The following is a 20,752-nucleotide window of genomic DNA, read 5'->3' on the forward strand; positions in this document are numbered from 1 at the left end:
ACACACCCTTTGTGTTGACTGTTTTCGCCGTGACCTCTAATGTCTCCAATGGTTCTGTTCCAATGTTTTCCAACTTAATGATCAGCTGCTGAGTCTCTCCATTGTAAAGCTGGACAGATACACTAGTGGAGATTTCATCTCCTGAAGAAGGCTGAAGTGTATGAGCAGACCTACAAAATATGACAAACATGCAAAGAGTATTACAATAAGAGCATTAAAAGCTTGTCCAACATATTACATTCTCTTAGCCATTCTTCAAAGATTCAAGAACTGTGGCTGTGAAATCTTGAAGATATTTGACATTTTCCATTCTAATTTTAGCCACGTTCATTTTCTTTTTTTTTTTTTATACTTAGACAAATGTTAGTGTTGTGCACATAAAAATGTCTTCCTGACTGAAAGTCTGTTAAAAAAACAGATTTAAAAAAAATCAAGAAAGGGAAGAGCACAAAAAAAGCAATTGCAGGTTATCAGAATGAGCAGACTTAAAAGAAGTGACATCTGATCTGCCAAGTATTTGAACACCAGGTCTGAGTACTAAAAAAAGAGAAAAGGAAATCAGGGGAAGCAATTGAACGCCACAGCAGATACCAGCGAGAGCCATCTGCAGGATCCTGAAGTCTGTACTGCTTTCTCATCAGCCCACCAATATTGCAAAAATTAGAATAAATTCAACAAGCAGAAAAAGCCTCAGGTGAGATGAAACCTTTATACTTACAAAGGAGGATAAATTAGTTTACATTGTTAAACATTCCCAAACTCCACCAACATACTGTCAGTGTCCTATACGGAGGCAGATACATCTTTAATGACCAGACAAGTATGTGAAGGCAGAGCATGGTGGAAAAAGCATATTTGCAACCATAAAAATAGCCTTATGTATCTCCAAGTGGAAAAAAATAAAGAGTAAGAATGACATCAGCACGTGTTCCTCGTGGTGAAGGTTTCTGGATGCAGACAATTCACTGTAACAGCAGCTACAGGCTGAAAATGCCAGCCTTAGCACCCAAGTGGAGCAGTGGAAGGGTAAGAATAACATCAGGAAAACAGGTAGGGAGAGCACATATAACAATTTTAAACACACTATTCTGTACATAGTACTTTTTTTCTTCCTTCCTTAATAATATGTACTAACAGTGATTCCTTTATTAGACTGCTAGGAGGCAAACAGTTAAGTTCTTAGTGCTTAGCCCATGGGCAAAATTTTGAGCATAAGAATACCATGGAAGTGTTTCAGTACATTAGGAAGTAGTCACGATGCCTGGCATGGCTGGCCTGAAGCTGCAAAAGTTTCTAGCTCTTGTGGAACCGACTGTCCCACACAATAAATCTTGGATAATTTTATTTATGAATTTGCCTTCCTCCCTATCAGTTTTTTTTTTTTAAAAAAAAACAAACCTTTGCCATCAATAATGTTTCACTCAGTAATGTAGTATTTTTATATCATATAAATTTATTTATAAACTTGTGTATAAATACCTATAATAAAGAAAATAGCTACTAAGTCATTCTTAATCCACAGAAAGATTCATTAAAGTGCCTGCTAAGCTGAGCTTAATAAACTGCTCTTTCATGACACAACTGTTCCAAAACAATTGTTAGGTATGCATAGAAAGGCCTGGAATTATTGCTGTCAATATGACTATCAACTCAAAACCTTAGTTCAAGCAACACCAGAATAGATGAAAGAGAGCTATATGTCTTTAACTGACCCTTCAAACAAACCTTGAAGTCATTCACAAAGTACAGTATCAAGGTTATCTCAAACACTTCAAAAATAAATGAACTGGGGATAAACTCAGAAAAGTTACCTTCAACAAAAGCTGATGCGATCAGTCAGAAAAAGATTTCATTTCAGTAATACAGCTCAGATGTTGGTAGGTTGGGTCTCAAAGCAAATGTAAACATAAAACATAACCAGCAATATGCAAGAAGAAAAATTACTTACATCTTACACAGCTGACTGTAAATTCTGTTATTTCTTTACGGTGTCTTTTTCCAGAGGAGAAAGTAGAGCTTACAAGAGCTACATAATGCAATTTACTGCCACAAAGTCTGAGAGAAAGGCAAAGTGGTGGCAGAGAGAGACCTCTTTGGCGTACTGCAAGATAGCCAGGAGCACATCTGAATATCTAGGATGTCACAAGAGCTGAGACTGAACACAGAAACCAAAACACCTGAAGAAACTAAGGGCAAACTTAACACTAATGAAAAAGGAATATACTCCAACATCCAAAGAAAGTCTTGTTAATGGTCCACATTCTCAGTAGAGCACGTATCCAAAAAGAGTAGATATTATGCTCCTTTAAGAATATTTGCAATTCCCTCTGTATTTCAAACTACATTCTTTAATGAAAGGGCTCACTGACTATGCAACATTCCTCCGCAAGAAGCAGCGTGGGTCCAGAAAATGCCTTCCCTTCAGTGACTGGCCCTTACATGAGCCCAGGGCCATCCCTTCTGGTTGCATAAGGGACACAGGTGCAAACAGTTTGCCTGTGCTCTCTAGGCCAGCCACATCTCTTCACCATGTGCTCAATTATCATTTCAAGCCATGAGCTAGCAGTTCCCCTACAACAGCTAAACCATAAAGACTGCATGCCTAGCAAATATTACATGACCAATTCACCAGCATGCAAAGCAATTACACTGTTTTACAGTGTGATGAGATAATGTCCTGAGCAACCTCATCTAACATCAAAGACACATCGCTTGCCAGAGCTCATCCCACTTTGAGCAACGTCCTACACCAGATGATGTATAGAAGATCTCCTTCTAACCCACAATACTTCATGGGTTACTCCTTTACTACAGATTTTATGAACATTTCTGAATGCTAACACTTCAGTATTACCAAATAAAATCCTCATTTTATTCAGCTTCTCACCTTGGAAGGGAGGTACTGATCTGTAGCCTTGGCAAAGCTGGAATGACTTCAACAGTACAGCCATTGGTCTTGACTCCTGGTAGGTTGTCCAGAAGGCAATCACTGAATACTCCAAAAACTGAAGTATGGTAACCTGATTTTTTGTAAAAAAAAAAAAAAAAAAAAAAAAAGTTGCACATTGCTTTTGTTTTCTAAACAATCCAATACAGTAATATTACCTGCAAGAACTTGCCAGTGTTTCTGCGACCTAAAACACTACCTTCTCTACAGGAGAATCTTCTCAGGACATAAAATATTAAAAAAAAAAAAAGTTTCCGAGTGCCCTAGATAATATTTTTAAGTAAATAATATACAAAAAACCACACATTTCTGTCTCTGTATTTATAACTAATCAAAAAAATAAGATATTGTCCATAATTTTTACCGTGCATTACGGCAAATTCTGTAAACCATCACAAGTTCAACATAACAAATGATATTATACAGACCAACATTTCACAATACCTTATCACATTATCTACCAGTGCACATAACTTGTTACCTTTCAATTAATGCTGAGACTCCCCTACTTCTTCCAAAAAAAACCTGACAGCAGTCTCTAGAGTGTCTTGAAGATAATGCAACCCCAAGGCAAATGATGCTTTTAAAAAAATTGAATATGGATATATGCAAACACTTGCCATGAGATATCACAGCTTATACTCTAAAAGCTTAGTTTAGCAGTCAAATATCTCAACACCAATTCCTTGCCAAGCAATATATACCAACCTGTATCTGAAGGAAAATATAATCCATTGACATACAAGTAACAACCAAATAAAGAAATCAACTCCTCTGCTTGCAATACATTTTTAGTATGTGAAACTAAAAGCAGACAACTACAGAACAAATGTTCCTGAATGCTTTGATGCTATTCTTTATTTACTGAAATAGTTTCTGAAGGAAAAAAAAAAAAATACACAAAAAAGAAAGCAAAATCATTTTATGAGCAGGCAGAAAAGCATTTAGGAAAAACACAATGAGAACAAATCTTCTTCAAGTTCAAATCCGTCTTCTTTTGGTGATGAATTTTATTAAAACAGTTCTTTTGCTGTTATTTTATATTCTGAGAGTACCTAAAATTGCATGTTGTTAATATGGCTCAGTACTACTACATGCTGCATCTATCATGTTCACATACACTGCATTTACTAGGGGTCTCATCTGCCAGGTTTCTAAAAAGAGTTCTTTAATCCTCTTCACTTACTAGGCAGACAATTCCATTGAGCCTTATGAATGCAATGACATCTTGATTTCATCAGACTACACACATCAGCTAAATTGTTTCTACACAAGCAACTGGCAAAAATTTCTGTAACGTTACATGAAAATGGTTAATTAAAAAAAAGGAGCTGAGAGATTATTTTCTGCCTTCTCATGAAAAAGTTCAAGCCATTTTTCTCAGAAGCTTTCCAAATGAAAACACTGCTAAGATGGAGTTTGAGTTCATTATCCTTTTCCTTTCATACTGAAGATACTGTAAATAGACGTTGTTATCATTACAACCAAATGATTTTTCAGCATCATACTATGGTTTTAATGAAGTCCAGCATATCAAATAGTTATATCTGTGGTTCCACTTCATTTTTTGTTTTGTTTTGTTTTACATATTGAGGAGAATTCAGAGTGGCAAATGTGTAAAGCACATTGATTTGAACTGTGCTATACCATCACTCACAGACACACAAAATACAGGACAGAATGATGAAAAAGATCCCTTACCATTGATAGTGATCTGTCCAGTGGTTTGAGGAACACCAACAAGAGTTACTGGATACAAACCAGATTCTGCAGGTAAAGAAAGGGCTGCAGGAAGAGATTCGAATTCTACTCCTGTTGTCAAGAGACCCTAAAAAAAAGTTGTACAACACAGATAAATCCATTTATGATATACACTTAAGATTTAATCTCTTGCAATATATCATCCAAACTTTTACTGTTTATTCAAATTTGCACATAGCAGTTGCTTTGGTTTAAAGTACCAGTGACTTAAGCAGCCTTCCAGAATTACTGCAAGATTTGTATTCAGTAGAGAAGTGTGTGCTTCAGGATGTGTCTGAGCTGAGAATGATATATGCAATCCAAATAATTTATACCCAAAACGCAGCAAAAAAACACGAGTGATATAATCTGCAAGGCGTTTTTTTATAACCACATTTAATTGGACTTGTGACATAACATATATTTTTGCTTACATTTTAGACAATGAAAATCAAACATCAGTAGCAGTTCCTCCTTAGCTTTAATTAAAGTTCCAGGCCAGAAAACATTTATTTATGGGGAAGGAACAAACTGAGTATTTACAGATAATAAACTATGCCTAGTTTTTCTACCTAAGCTAAAAATCTAAATTAGGAGTTGAATAAGGCATTCACCTCACTAAGTTGACCACCCATCAAGAGAAGATGTTTGCAGTTAGACCTCATGATTTCAAAGAATCATAGAATGACTTGGGTTGGAAGGGACCCAAGGATCATCAATTTTCCAGCCCCTCTGCTGCAGGTAGGGACATCAACCTCCAGATCTGGTACTAGACCAGGCTGCCCTGGTCCCCATCCAACATGGCCTTGAACACCTCCGGGGATGGAGCATCCACAGCCTCACTGGGCAGCCTGTTCCAGTACCTCACCACTCTCTCTGTGAAGAACTTCCCCCTGACATCTAGTCTAAACTTTCCCTTCTTGAGCTTAAAATCATTCCCGCTTGTCTTATCACTACCTGCCCAAGTAAAAAGTTGATTCCCCTCCTGTTTATCCCCTTTTAAATACTGGAAGGCTGCAATGAGGTGTCCTCACAGGCTTCTCTTCTCCAGGCTGAAAAAGGCCAGGTCTCTCTGTCTATCTTCATTGGAGAGGTGCTCCAGCCCTCTGATAATCTTTGTGGCCCTCCTCTGGCCCCTCTCCAACAGCTCCACATCTCCACGTCTTTCCTGTATTTGGAGCCCCAGACCTGGACACAGTACTCCAGATGGGGCTTCATGAGGGCAAAGCAGAAAGGGACAATCACTTCCCTGACCCTGCTGGCCACCCCTCTTCTGATGGAGCCCAGAATACAATTGGCATTTATTCCCTTAGTGTATGACAGAGAAATCTCTTAGCACCCTGACGTAAAAACATACCACAAAATAAGAAATGCAACCAAAAATACATTTATTTCATGGTCTATAGAACATGGCATTATTTCCTCAGTAAATTAATCACTTTTTTAAGTTCAGTTAACGAATTTAAGGTGCTTGAACACAGTACATGCTGTTAAAAGTAAGAAATGTATAGTAAAATACAGGAGTCTAAGTTACTAGCTGATTATATATAGAGAGAGAGAGGGAGAGGGAATGATGATATCCAATATTAGTCTCTCTAGCAATTAATGCAGTAAGTACAATTAGATTAAAACTTAAGTGTGTTGAGATGCTTCACAGGAATTCAAGAGTATATAAAAGAAACAGATACTATTTTTGTAATGACAGGAAAAAAAAAGCTTATGGTTTGAGACAGAGAAAACCACACAGAGACTTGAGGATTGAACAAAGAGTTTAAGCAGCAGCAATGCTAGCCACACTGGTATTGCTTACCTTCAAAAACACCTATGATTACTTCAATTCTAATTCAATAGGACTTGGAAAGGTGCACCTCTAAAGTTCACATCTGCTGTAAAAAGCAGACTAGCAATCTTCTGTTTCTAACTCTCAAGTAGAAAATACCTTAATCACTATTCACATAATACATACCTTAGGAAACAAAAATGGCTCAACCAAAATATGAACGTGCTTATGGACAAGAAGGATGAGTTACTACACTCCAGCAATTACCAGTAATAAAATGCTTTAACAATAGAGGAGCAAAAGAAAGAAGAACTACATACAGGTACATTGTTGTCTACTCCCTGAAATTGCATCAAAATGACACCCCTGGATCATGATGATCACAAACACAGCATGCTGGCCTCAAGATAATTGATAAAGCAAAATAAGTCCTCACCAGAATGTATTTTGTTCATGATGTATTACAAATGCATCCTCAGTCTATTCTTTAGCAACAACAACAAAAAGAAACAAACAAAAAAAAATCTCAAAAACATGTTTTAAGAGAATGCAATGCAAGTGCCAAATATCTTCCCTAAGCACAGATTATTCCTGGTCTAAAAAGTTAAAGAGCCCCAAGTGCTTTACTGCATGAAGTAGAATGCAGCATGTATTTCTCTCATTATGAGAGTTTTACCATCCAGTAAAACTTAAAATATTTATGTAAAGGTATCAAGAAAGTATAAAAGGTCATCAAAATGAAAAACAAGCAAGCAAACAAAACAATGTAAACCTCAACAAAGCCTTGGTTTTACAAGCATAAATTGAAATTAATGTGCTTATTCTTCAAACTTGAACCACACAAATAAGTCTGAAAAGATGGTGATGTAATCTAGAATGTCTGAAAGAAACATCCAATATTGCTATCACCCAGAAAGCAGAATACAGAAATATTTGCCAAACATTGCCCTCTGGTGCCTAAAACTGCTTAGATAAATGAAATCAAAGCTGAACTGCTGTTACTCCCTTTAACTAAACATATCTGGTGCAGAAAAAGGGAAGAGGGGAAAGAAGGGAAAAATGGAAAAAGGAGGGGCAGAAAAAGGAGGGGCAAAAAATAAAAGCAAAAATACTCAAGATTTCTTTCCCCTAGAATACTACACCATATTTCAGCACTAATATTTTGTAACCACCACTTTCTGACCAAGTAGAAAAATACTATCATCTATATGCAAGTTTCTCTCCAATGTATTCTCTCCATGTATAAATCAGGAGAAAAAATTTTTCATTTCCTTATATTCGTATAACAATCTAAATTGTCTGAGAGTGGATATATTCAAGCCATTGCTACAGCCTGCCTTTCAATAACTTCAAATCTCCATTTAGTTTCAGAAAAACAAAACAACTTGTCTGTAAATGGTAGCTGTTGGGGATGCAGTTAAAATAACATGGGCATTTAACTGCCTTTTTAAGCTTTCCTTTTTTTTACTCACTTTTTTTTTCCCAAGTACCACTGCCCAAGTTAGTTTCCTCACTGAGTAAACTTTACACAGTGTTGTCAAATATTTATTTAAAAGAGCATTTCTCCCACTATTTCTAGCACGATTATTTTAAGCAGACCTAGAATACATCAAACATGACCATTTTCACCTTTTTCCTTCCACATTTTTTGTGTATTTTCTTGCCCAATATAGCTTCAGCGACAAGCAGCCTGTCAGTAAGTAAATATTCTCCTAGAGGGCAGAAACAAAAGATGTGAACTCCATAAATTTGAATGAGCATAAACCAAATTATGGGACTGCTTATACATAAAGATTTTTCAGTAGTTTAGGTGTTATTTTTAAACACAGAAGGGGCTCATGGCTAATAACACAGTTTTGCAGTTTACAAAAAAAAATTCTATTTTTATATCATCATGAATCAAAATACTACACTTATATTGTCTTGAAACAAACACATGCTCCAAACACAATGAGAATCATATAAGAAAAATTTTCTTTTTGAGTTATGAGCTTTTAAAACTACAAACTCCAGAAATGTTGTGTGCTGTGCCAGTATTTTTCAGTTCCACTAAATTAATTTATTAAATACCACTTACACTGCTCTGTATCTACCACCATGGTGATTATAAGAAAGCCACATTTTCTACAGTAAGTGCAGAAAATAAATAATTTAGTTCAATAAATAACATTCCCTCAAAATTTCTCATAGAAATTCTCAAGACAGCATATTTGCCTTTAAAACGAAGCTTGAGAAACAGAGAAAAAAGTAGTTAAAATCTTGCAGACTTAACAGACTTTGTGCTGTATCTTCATATGCACTCTATTTTAATAGCAGATGTCACCAGACTTAGCCAGGATTTAAAGCTTCGACATTATTTCCAAGACATGAAATAAATCTGCCAGAGATTTCACAGGATTTTTTTGTTTTCTGACGGTTTCAAATCCAAAGGTCATTTTTTCCCAGATAGAAAAAAGGTTCCATAGCTGTAAGACAGAGGCTAGCATTCATTCACGTGTCTGAACAAGTCTAAACAGATATCAATATTCCTGGAAAAATGTAAAGCTGTATGTATACTTATTTACAGCTGAACATCAAATCTACTCTTGACTTGGATTCCACCACCAGGACAACAAAAAAATATTCAGTCTAATGCACTGCAGATAAAGCAAGTTAGGATCATATTTATCTCTTTGTTGATTTAAGCTATCTGCTAAAGTTTATGAAAGCGCCTCCTCTGACCACCCCTACTTTACCTCACTGCCCAAAATATACAGTTTTTGGACCTAACTGCCACTGTATTGCACAATTAAATACTCTTATTTGCCATTTTATAAGCATTATATCACTGTTATTGGATGAGTCTTCCTACTATATGGACAAAAGAAAATCAGGATACGGAAAAGAGGTAAGAAATGAGACACACACAAAGAACAGGTATCTAAAGAGATTTCCAACTCAGGAATACATGGGACTATGGGACAAAAGATTTTGAGGAAACTAAAAGAAAAAAGAAAAAAAAAAAAAAAGGTCAACATTTTGACTTTACAGGGCTTCTTCACCTGAGTAATATTGATCAGTCATGCCTGTACACTCTTATATAAACTAAACATACTGAGCAGTAATCCTGGGTGGCATCAAGAGAAGCACGAACAGCAGGCCGAGGGAGCTGATTCTGCCCCTCTGCTCTGCTCTCATGAGACTCACCTGGAGTCCTGCATCCAGTTTTGGGGCACCTAACACAAGGAGAACGTGGAGCTGTTGGAGCAGGTCCAGAGGAGGGCCATGAAGGTGATCAGAGGGCTGGAGCATCTCCCTTACAAGGACAGGCTAAGAGAGCTGGGGCTTTTCAGCTCTAGGGGGACCTGATAGCGGCCTTCTAGCACCTGAAGGGGGCCCACAGGAAGGACTTTTTATAAGGGCACGTAGCAACATGACAAGGGAAAATGGCTTTAAACTCTAAGAGGGTAGATGTAGTCAAGATAATAGGAAGAAATTTTTGACTGTGAGGGTGGTGGTACAATGGAACACATTGCCCAGAAAGGTTGTGGATCCTCCCTCCCTGGAAGCATTGCAGGCTAGGCTAGTTGGGCTGTGAGCAACCTGGTCTGGTGGGAGGTGCTCCTGTCTATAGCAGGGCGTTGGAAACAGATGATCTTAAAGGTCACTTCCAATTCTAATCATTCCGTGATTCTATGAATATTATTTCAAATAATAAAAAGAACAAACAACAGAGAAGCCTTTCAGTGGGAAACCATTCTCCTAAGTAACTTGTGCTCTGTCTCAGTGTTCTGTGTCAGTACTATGTTGACTACCTTCCAAACTTTCAGCCCTAACAAGCAAGATGATACGTAAGGACAAGAGCACTTATAAAAGTTTGGACCAACACTTCTACAGTTTAACATGCAATAAGTAAGCTCAAACAACAACAAATGAAAAGCTAATGGAAAGGGAAAATAAGGAAAAAAAAAAAATGGAATAGGATTATAGATTTCAAGACAGCTGCACGTTGATGAAGAATGAACCATGACAAAGGGAAACAATGGGTATCATGCAATGGAGAATTCAAAAGACTGTCAGTCATTGGAAACAAGGTTGAGTAGTCATACTGCACAGATAAGGTGCTGAGTCAGAAAGAAGGAAAAGGTTGTGGGCCAGACAAGCTAAAACTGACAGTAAATGAAAAGTATACGTTCACTGTATAAATGATTCTGAGACTAAATAATATGAAAGAACATGAAAATTACAAGAACTCAGATAACAAGAAGGCGTGGAGACTGCAGACATGAGTACACATTAACAATAAAATAAAACGTTTTAAAATATTAAACATTCTGAATTATTAAAATAAAACCACAAGGATTTCATTCTTGCGATCAAGTAATAACTACTTCCACACACTAGTAAACCCACAAACATCATCGAAGAATCAAAACAAGTCAGGCTGGATGGAAATGTCAGAGGTCCTCTTGCCCAACTCACTGCTCCAAACAGGAACGACTTTCATATCAGTGTAAGTTTTTTTTTCACTGTCCTATCCACTCAAGTTTTGAAGATTTCTGAAGATGGTGATTCTTTATTCCTTCTCAGAAACCTCTTCCTACTGTATGGCCACTGAGACATTGGCAAAATAGAATTTTTCTACTAAGAAAGTTTCCCATTGCTGCAACATGGGAAACTTACGCTGTGCAACTCTGGGAAGAGTCCTGCTCTGTTTTCATTGCAGCTTCCAAACTGGGAAGGACAGCAATACGAATTACCCACCAGTCTCTTCAGACTGAACAGATGCAGTTCTCCTTACCCATCCTATGCTGCTCCACTGACACCAGTCCATATGTATTGCTGCTAAGCAGGGAGCTCAACATTTGGTGCTGAAGACATTGTCTCTCAAACACTGAGTTGAGAGGAGTAATTGCTGTCCTCATTTGCTGCCTACATTCCTGATTCCACACAAATGAAGCAAAATCAACTCATTTCTACCAATTAGACAACATTAGTGCACAGCAGATTTTACTCAAAGCACTCTATTTTTAGAACACTGACTAAAGAACTATGTTAATCACTTCAATTATTTGTATCTAGTCTGCATTTCTACTTCCTCCGGTGCTTACCAATGAAACTGAAATGCAGTATTAATTCAGAAGATAACTATCTAGCTTGTAGTATTCATACTATTACGATTAATTTTCACAGTGAATGGATGAAGTGCACACTCGTATAAATAACTGTATTCCAAAATCTTTAGCATATGCAGCCACTTACAAGAAATTTCCTCATTAAGAATTTATCCAAAAAGATTTTGAATATATAATTTCATCATTACTTACACAAGACAGATTAGACGATAAATCAAAACGTTCTTAAAATAATTTTTACATGGAGTCTTTTCTGATGCACACATTTACCATTACTTTTTCTATTCATTCCTAACATTTCAGAATACTTCTGTAAGCATAAGACAAAATGCTGCTGAAGGAACCGAGTATGTTAGCTTCCAAGAATGAATTTCACAGTACTCAATCTACAACCTTTCCTCTTGTTACCTAGTCCAATCTCCCCCCTTCCAGTTTAAAACTGTTTTCCTGGGTGCATTCATTTCCTGTGGAAAAAATATCATATGTGGCATATTACCTGTAATTTAGGTCTAATTGTTTGACTAGCCACTGCAGTACAATACACCTATCAATTAAAAAAAAAAGAAAAATCCTGAGATATAAATACACCCTAATATACTGACATAGCTTTACTTACTTTGTGGCTTGTGTGAGTCGGGACTCCTTTTTTAAAGCAATATTAAATATTGGGGAAAAGGTGAAAGTATTCAACTAAGAATAACACTGGATTAGGATGACTGGAGACTAAGGTGGTTTTGCAATTAAGGATGTTTAACCTTTTAAGAGATAATAGCCTTAAAAAGTCCTGTTAATTGCAATAAGGAAGAAAAAAATCCACTGCGTTTCAGTAGAGAGCCTGGGCTTGAACCTTCTAACCTGAGACACTTCTCTGGTGTTTTAGTCTTTTCCTCCCCACTTCCATCTTGTCAATTTAGCATCCAGTGGTTGCAAGTAACATTTATGATTGGGAATAGCATATCCATATGCTGAAGCATCTATTACAAATCAAAGCTCCTCAGAACGAGTTATTTTCATTCCTCATTTTTTGAAAAAACGTGGTCAATGTGGGAATTTGTAAAGCTAGGATAAAAACAAGTAACAGGAGGAAGATTACACTAATTATTAGGCTTTGGGATATGATTATTACTTGAAAACCAGCATAAATAAATTATTTAGCATGAGTTTGAATCAATGCAGAAAGATACAGAATTGATTCACAGGTCAGTAGCAGTAAAGCATTTTAACTCTGAATAACAGACATTTCAATTCAGTACCTCATCACCACTGCAAAAATGTGAGAGAACTTACACTGCTGCACTGTTAAACTGATGCTACACTGACTTAACAGATTTTAAACTATTTGATTTATATAAAACGATATTAAAATTCTAACCTAGTGAAGAAGTTGGAAAATATTTTGGAAGATACATACCATGTTTTCTACTCGGAGCTCAAAAGGCATAGGGTTGTACACCATCAACTGAACTTCACACACATCTCCCTGGACCCACTGGAAATCTATGCGAAATGAGAACAGAATTAATGCAGGAATTGCCTAATCGTAGTGTTATAAAAATGAGCATCAGCTGAGCTGTCAGAGTGTTACATTAGCTTTATTTTTGAAATTAACACTTCTCTATGATCTGCACAGCCCAAGTCCTATTCAAGTACCAACGGACACAAGCTGCAAATCACAGGCAAAGCAATGCGTTAAAGGACTGGAAGCATTCATTAATAGGCTTATTATATTAATGCTAGTAGTACTCCAGAGCCCAACATCACATTGTGCCAACATTACTTTGGCAAAATTAACTCCGGCACCAGTTCAAAAGAGTACTTAAACACTTCTTTAATGGTAACCATTTGAAAGCTTTGGGACTTCCATACTGGGTGGCAGGCCCAAAGTAGGCATTACCTTGTATCAAGGCTCAGTCAAAAAGCAACCAAATAGGGAATAAACACCAAAGGAAAAAAGGATATGAAAAATCATGGGAAAAAAAAAAAAAATCTTCATCTATACCTATCTGATAATATGGAGTAAATTAAAGATTGTTCTAAATTAAGAAGAAAGCATCTGCTCACCAGCAAGATGCCACCTCCATTTTCCTCCTACTGATTTCCCACAGAACACAATAAGAAATTTGGGAAATTTGGGAGGGGAAGATGACATGAAAAAATATTGATGCTGATTATTTATTTGTTGATTAATGGTTACAAAAGGTAGACTTAAGCAATAACAGAAGATAGTAAGTTTAATTTCTGGATATATTCAGGTAAGACCCATGACCAGTAAATAGAAACTGCAAGTGCAGCTTATTTCTTGACCTATCCAGCCACAAGTTACAGAGTTCAAGCTTGAAGGGCAATTCAAACTAAGTGTAAAATTTTGGAGTTTTGGTTGCATTTAAGGAGGTAAGGAATTTAAGAAAGGGAGATCTGTGGCACATAAACCATTTCTGGTGGGCTACTCCATGCACAAAGGTTACTTGGCACCACAATTCCATAATCTTTTCAGCCCTTTCTACCTCCTGGATTTCTCACCACAACCACGTGCACTCTACATTCAGATTTTACACTGAATGTGAGGTTTGCCATACAAGGTGAGGACCTACAGTCCAAATAAACAAAAGGTGGTTTTAAAATAGTCATTAAATAGATTAAATAAATCATGACCATAATCTACTCTATAACGCACGCAGATTAACTTTTAACTAGTTTACACAATGATTTTAACACATTATTAATGCTCTTTTCTCTAGTATATCAGAAAATGTTCTGTAAAAAACAGGATTATTAAGACTGTAACTCACAATTAAAACCATCTGCACTCGAACAGCACATTCACAATCACTATCTGATTACATTTTGCAAGCAGTGTGAGAGAGCTCAAGGGAGATGTGCTTGATGCAAATGTTTAAGTCCAATTAACGCTACTAGAAATTAACAGCATACATTCTGAGATATTAACAGCTTATATTACTGTGAAACCAGGGAAGTAAAACAGTAGATTAAAACTACACGTTCAAATGCACATTTGTGTGGGATGTTTTGTAGTTGTTGTTTGTGCTGTTTTGTTTTTAATTAATTCATTAGTGACCAAAGTCTTCCGCACTCTGCATCCCCAAAAGAACTGGTAGCTTCTCTCGAGAGCTGTCACACTGTTTTCAAAGCTATTTAAGCACTGAGCCCCCATTATGGTTAGCAGTGAACTGAAGTGGGCATTTTAGCCCTTGCAAATTACAGTAATTTCCAGATTAGAAGAACTACCAGAGGATCAGAATTCCTTTTTTGAAAAATGCATGCAATGCAACCACATAAAGTGATTCTGAAAATGTAAATCACTGGGAAAAAAAAAGAAAAAGAAAAAAAAAAACCACTTTGGAAAGTAATTACTTGCTAAGTTTTAGTCAAAACAAACAAAATCATTAGAACTGTGATGCTTTAACCTATTTTCTCCCAAAGAGAACAAGATCATAGGCTCATTTCTTATATTTTTGCAGCTTTGACCAATTTCTCACTGTCAAATACTCCCTAAGCTACCTTCCCCAAAAAAACTATTGACATTTATTTTCAGGAAAATAAATAATACACGTTGCATCAACTCAGTCACCCAGAAACCACAACCAGCTGCACCAAGAGTCCTCACCAGCTACCTACAGTTTGCTTCCCACAAGATCTACATAAAACAGAGCAGGACAGTGCTATAGAACTGCTGCCCTGGAGGAATAGCTTTTGAAAGGAAAAGGTAAAATCCAGTTATATGGTGCAAGGTTAAGATCTGTACTTACATCTGCATGTAGCTATGAGAGATTACTTACAAGACTTCCTAACAGAGCTGTATTATACTACCAGCAGTACTACTCAAAACTATCAGGACTCTATAAGAAAAATCCCTTTATGTCATAAACCATGAGGTTTATTTCTCATGACTAGCGCACATTAAATCAATTTAAACAGAATAAAATAATCCAATTTATTGTTTTCAATTAGAAAAGCTTATCAAGTTGAAAGCTTAAAAGCTGAAAACATAAGAATTTTCTAAAAAGCTTTGTTTCCCCTTTCGTTTCCGTAACAAAAACACACAGCATTTATTATTGTTGTTATTTCTAATTAAAGTAGATCAAATACATGTTAAAAAACAACCACATTATCTTCAAAGATTCTTCCTTCTTATAATGGAACTATGGTTTTGTTTTGTACATTCCTTTCTCTACAAAATTTTTCAACCAAACACTAGAGGGTTTTAAAAGTAAATGTGCTGGCTATGTACTTCAAAAGATGAAAGCCTTAAAAAGCATCCCAAGTAGCTCAGACATCTTCTTATACTAAACAAACTAACTAACTAAAAGGAGAAACTGTATAATTTAAAACTCCTGTGGTACCAATTCACACTGCCACCAAAAAATGGAGGTTCCCCTCTGAATCCCTCAAGTAACAAGAATACTGCATAAAACAATTATATGTTAAGACTGGCAATAAGATTTTATTTAAATGTAAAAAATATAACAAACATCATCAAATTATGATGATCAAAATTATCTGATGATCAAATTATGATCATCAAAAAAGAAACAAAGACATATTATAAGATGTAAAGAAATATTTTCCAAAGAAATATTCTAAGAGATACCATCAGATCTACATCTTTTTAATTCCTTACCCTTTATTAGCCATCTGTTGAAATCACATTAGTACTGCAGCAGAATCACACTTTGCTACCACGTCCATCCAAACTTCCAGGTGATGCAGAGTTTGGGTACTGAGGAGCACCCACTCCTCTGAAAATGAATCTGATCAGCTATGTGACTTTCTTCCCACTTCTCACCTGGCTGAACTGTCCCATAGGTTCAAAAGTCACTGGGGAGAACAAACTTTTACTCTTTGGAATTTCAGGCTAAAAAACTGATTAATTCAAAAGAAATTGAGGCTTGCTATCCCTGATCAAGATAGAATTTTGAATTTAACAAAATAATGTGAAATACTGGAAAATATTCTTACCTATTTTCTTAGTTCGCTCTTCCCCACGACTATGAGCAATAATTGGAGAATATATGAAGGGGCTTTTGGTTGACACATTCTGACCAAGCAGACTTTTAATTTTGTGAGGTCGGAGACTGGTGGGAAGGTTCAAGAGCTTCACAGATCTGTTAAGTAAAAATAACTTTTATAGAAGGTCATGTTAAAAAAAAATACAAAAGTAAAAACATCTTCTAGAGAAAGCATCAAACGCAAAACTGGCAAGGGATTTGAAATCCAGCTGTTAGTTTCCAAGATAAGTGAGAACTGAATTATAGGAACACTGAAATTCCAGAAAGCAATCAAATATTTAACAAAGCCAAGCCAAAGCCAGACAAAATTTCACTGGACAATGTAACACAAATAAATAACTTCTTCAAAGTGAAAAAAAAAGTTTAAGTACATAAAATTACTTCTGCAAGGAAGGAAATGTTACAGGAATTGGAGAGGTCTTGTTTAAAGATCATAAAGCAATTACAAAATGGCAGGAAAGGACAGATTCATTAAACCATCTTGCTGTTGCACCAAAATTCCTGTGATACAAAGGAGGGAAACCATTGGTCTTCCACTGCTGATGGGGGAAAAATAAAAATCAATAGAAAAACCTTCATTTTTTGCTAACTGCCACATGCATCCCACCACAGTGACGTGGACAACCATGAATTAAAATGCTCAAAAGCCTTGCCAGTGCTAAACTTTAAAAAATATATTTCTATACTTCAAGATGGATTATGTACACACCTAGATATGATGATGATGAGAACCCAATCAAAACCCTCAGAGACTTCAAAAGGCAACTGAGGAGCCAAGTGCAAGAATACCAGAAAACCCCAACCTGATCAAAGATGAACTAATGACTTCACCTCTTTCCCTATTACTGATCTATAAAACTTATTTCACTGAAATTCTTTAGGAATGCTACAAAGAGGCTGTGGATGCTATAGCACATGATTAAATTCTCATGTTTTTATATTGTTCATCAAATATCATGACAAGCACTGGAGAAGTAAGAAAGAAACCTGCCTTCCTTAACTTAAAATCAAGCATCTTCACCTCAAAAAGAAGGTGTTCCCTTAAATGATAAAACAATTTTGCAACGTTTACATGATAGAAATTGAGTCACTCACCACAGTTACAGAATTATACTAAATTTCAAAATAATGAACTATCACAGAGAACATGAAAATCAAGTCCTCCACATTTAGAAGCTCAGCACAATGAACAACAGTTTTATCAACCAAATAAACCAATATTCCCACTAATAAAAAGTGCATACATACAAGAAAGCCATTTGTTTTAAAAATTGCCCAAACCATTCAAGATAATGTGCTATTACTGAAAAATAATGATGCTGTAAGAGGAATATTATAAAGACAAGTTACCTCTGTGATACAGAACATTTGATAAGAAGTTACAAGAGAATATGAAAAGTGTTTTGGAACAAGAAATATATCACATCCATTCATTATCTGTTGATAACTGTGACAGCATCACAGTCAAATGCAAACAGGGAAACTATGACAGATTCCAAAATACTCTGAACAAAGTACAATACCTCTTTTGATTGGATCTGAGTACAAATTAGAATGCAAATTTAAGCATGTGATATGTATTTGAGGAAATTAACACTAAAAAATTGAGGAAGTGCTAATAAAAGGGATTCTATATCCTGAATAGCAAGTGCTTTGGCTCATCCATCACTATTAAATAAATAGCGTTGTATACACTTATTTTTCCTTTTTCTAAATCTTAATGCATAGCTGTGGAAGGAAAGATCTTCATCTACTTGTTAGGAAACATTATCTTTTAAAATTCCTTTGTGTGAAAAGCTTGATTAAATATATTTACTAGTCCTGCTCCCAGCCCTACTGAGTTCAGCAGAGTGGCAATTATGGTATTGCAGTTGTTCTGTAATTCCTAACTTGGAAGAACAAAATCTTTTATTAGGGAAAGAAAAAAGCTGTACTGATTAAAAACAAACTTGCTTAGAAGGGAAATGAAAATACTTTTAAACTCTACTTAACTCTAGTAAATGCTGCATCTATTAGAATAGAAAGACAATTAATTCTTCAGTCTTATATTTGATAAAATACTAGGGCTTTTCATAGTATACCATACTGAAATACTTTCCAATCCCATGTGCTTTCAATTTCTAGAGCTTCAGACAAACAATTAAAAGCTCAAAGAGCCTGTCAGATTACACCACAGTATTTGAAACATCAAAAGTTCCAAAGGCTAGAAAACACATAAAGATAATACTTACTAATTATCAATAATAGACCAAGTTAAAAAAAAAAAGTGAAACAGATTATATTAAGTATCAGCAGTAAACACTTAAGGGGCAGCTACAGTCCTTAAATACTCCATACCATGAATAATTAACTATAAAGACTTTGCCAAGCCAAATCTCCTCAATTGTTTCATGGGTACACGGGAGAAAAATGTAATAATGCTACTGCATTCTGGCCTCACTAAGGTAGTTCAATGTTCAGCAGTATTTTAATTAAGACATCTGTATCCAAAATTAGTATGACACATGAAATGGATTATTAACTAGCAGACAGTGAAATGCCAACTGTAAATAAAACTGCATCATCAGTAAAAGTATGTTTTACATACACTGGAAGGCTCTAAAATGGACTGAATCATAAACTTAGGTTATTCAACAGTGGTCAAAGCACCATTTTCACACATCTGTATCTCAAAAATTAGCACCAGATCAAGCACTAGATCAGGATGCCCAGGGCCCCAGCCCACCTGAAAGTGTGCGCCGCACCACTGATCAGGCAGCACAAAGCAGGTATCTGCAAAGCCAGCCCAGGTGTCACTGCTAACCAAATCCTGCATTGGCACTGCAGCACAATGCTGGAAGATCTCCAAGATCTGCATCTTTCCCCCAGGAATACACAGGAGACGTGGGGTGACCCAGGTGGCTAACCAGTGCACTTGGTCCCAATCTGGGACAAAACACGGTTCAGGACACTGCAGGTTTGTCTGTTACAAATGTTCAGTTTCAGGTCTATGCTTTAGTCTAATCTGTACCTTAAGAGAGCACGTTTTGCACAACAAATTGCTAGTGAGAACAAACCTATTGCATTTAATGTACTACATATAGTTAAACAAGGTCTTTGCCTTAGTGAAAAATTAGAGAAGTTAGAATAGTAAAAGTAACCACAGAATCAAAAAATGCTTGTAGAATAAAACATTTATGTCATTTTAGAGACTGAAGGCAATCTGAAAGTAAATATTGTTTTTGCTCTTTGGTTATATATTTTATTATCTTCCTTTGAAACCAGAACATTTTATTTTATTTTATTTATGTCTGATGACATCCCATAGAGAAATGAAACGTCTGTGAGTACTCTTTTCAATAACTTCCAATATATTTTTTTTCTGAATGGCAATTACCAAACACCATTCTTGACACAGATTTTCTTTTAGCCTTTTAATTTCATGCCAAACTGCAGTTATTCCATCTCCGTGTCTCTCTCAAAGACTTCATACTAAGCTTTAATCTAAAAAATGTATTAGTCATTGGAGTGACCTGATGATCTAACTTAAATCTCAACTGCAATTATAAAATACGTTTCTTAGATTGTATCAGAAACTCCTGAATGACAGTTTTATTTTAAAAAATCCTCTTTCTGAATCTAAAGACCACAAAAAGTATTTTCTGCTCAAAGACTCTATTTTTGCCCAAGAACTTCTCAAAACAATTTGACATTTTGACATTTTTTCATGTTATTGTGAACAGCTTACATAAACTGAGAAGACTACATCCTTCCAGTATCCTTCAAAATTTGACAGGTACTGTGGAAAAGTTGAAGATTGCATTTAGAGTCCTACCTCACAATAGGCAATTTGGTGAATGGAACAGGAGGTAACTTCAAACCATCTGGAAGAGTGATGAATTCCATTGTGCCAGGGCATTTTGCTGTGTAGCTTTCCAAGCTCTGTGTTACGTCTTTTTTTTCTAGAAATAAGTTAGTTGAAAATAAGAGTAAGAAACACTTGCAACATATATGCAACTAAAGTTTAAGATGAAATTATGATCTGAAGCTTTACTTGCCTTTCTGGACTTTTACAAGGTCATTCTGATGGAATACCAACTACAGTATGAGGATACTTAACATTACACACCAAAATCCTTAAGTGCATAAAACAAAAGTAATTAAG

General features: G+C 35.9%; 1 protein-coding gene across 7 annotated transcripts in view; it reads right to left on the bottom strand.

The window, feature by feature from the left end:
• Positions 1–20,752, bottom strand: part of TRAPPC9 (trafficking protein particle complex subunit 9) — a 472,387-nt gene that overhangs the window by 402,530 nt on the left and 49,105 nt on the right. For all 7 annotated transcript variants that reach the window (XM_090138036.1, XM_090138035.1, XM_031591261.2 and 4 more), the window contains 6 exons: positions 20,423–20,549; positions 16,559–16,704; positions 12,993–13,078; positions 4,649–4,775; positions 2,888–3,020; positions 7–170 (listed from right to left, as the gene is read on the bottom strand). In XM_090138036.1, the coding sequence (XP_089994162.1) occupies positions 7–170; positions 2,888–3,020; positions 4,649–4,775; positions 12,993–13,078; positions 16,559–16,704; positions 20,423–20,549 (783 nt within the window). The remainder of the gene's footprint in view (positions 1–6; positions 171–2,887; positions 3,021–4,648; positions 4,776–12,992; positions 13,079–16,558; positions 16,705–20,422; positions 20,550–20,752) is intronic.

The sequence above is a fragment of the Phasianus colchicus genome, chromosome 3, assembly GCF_987193195.1.
Source record: "Phasianus colchicus chromosome 3, bPhaCol1.hap1.1, whole genome shotgun sequence".
Classification (NCBI taxonomy): domain Eukaryota; kingdom Metazoa; phylum Chordata; class Aves; order Galliformes; family Phasianidae; genus Phasianus; species Phasianus colchicus.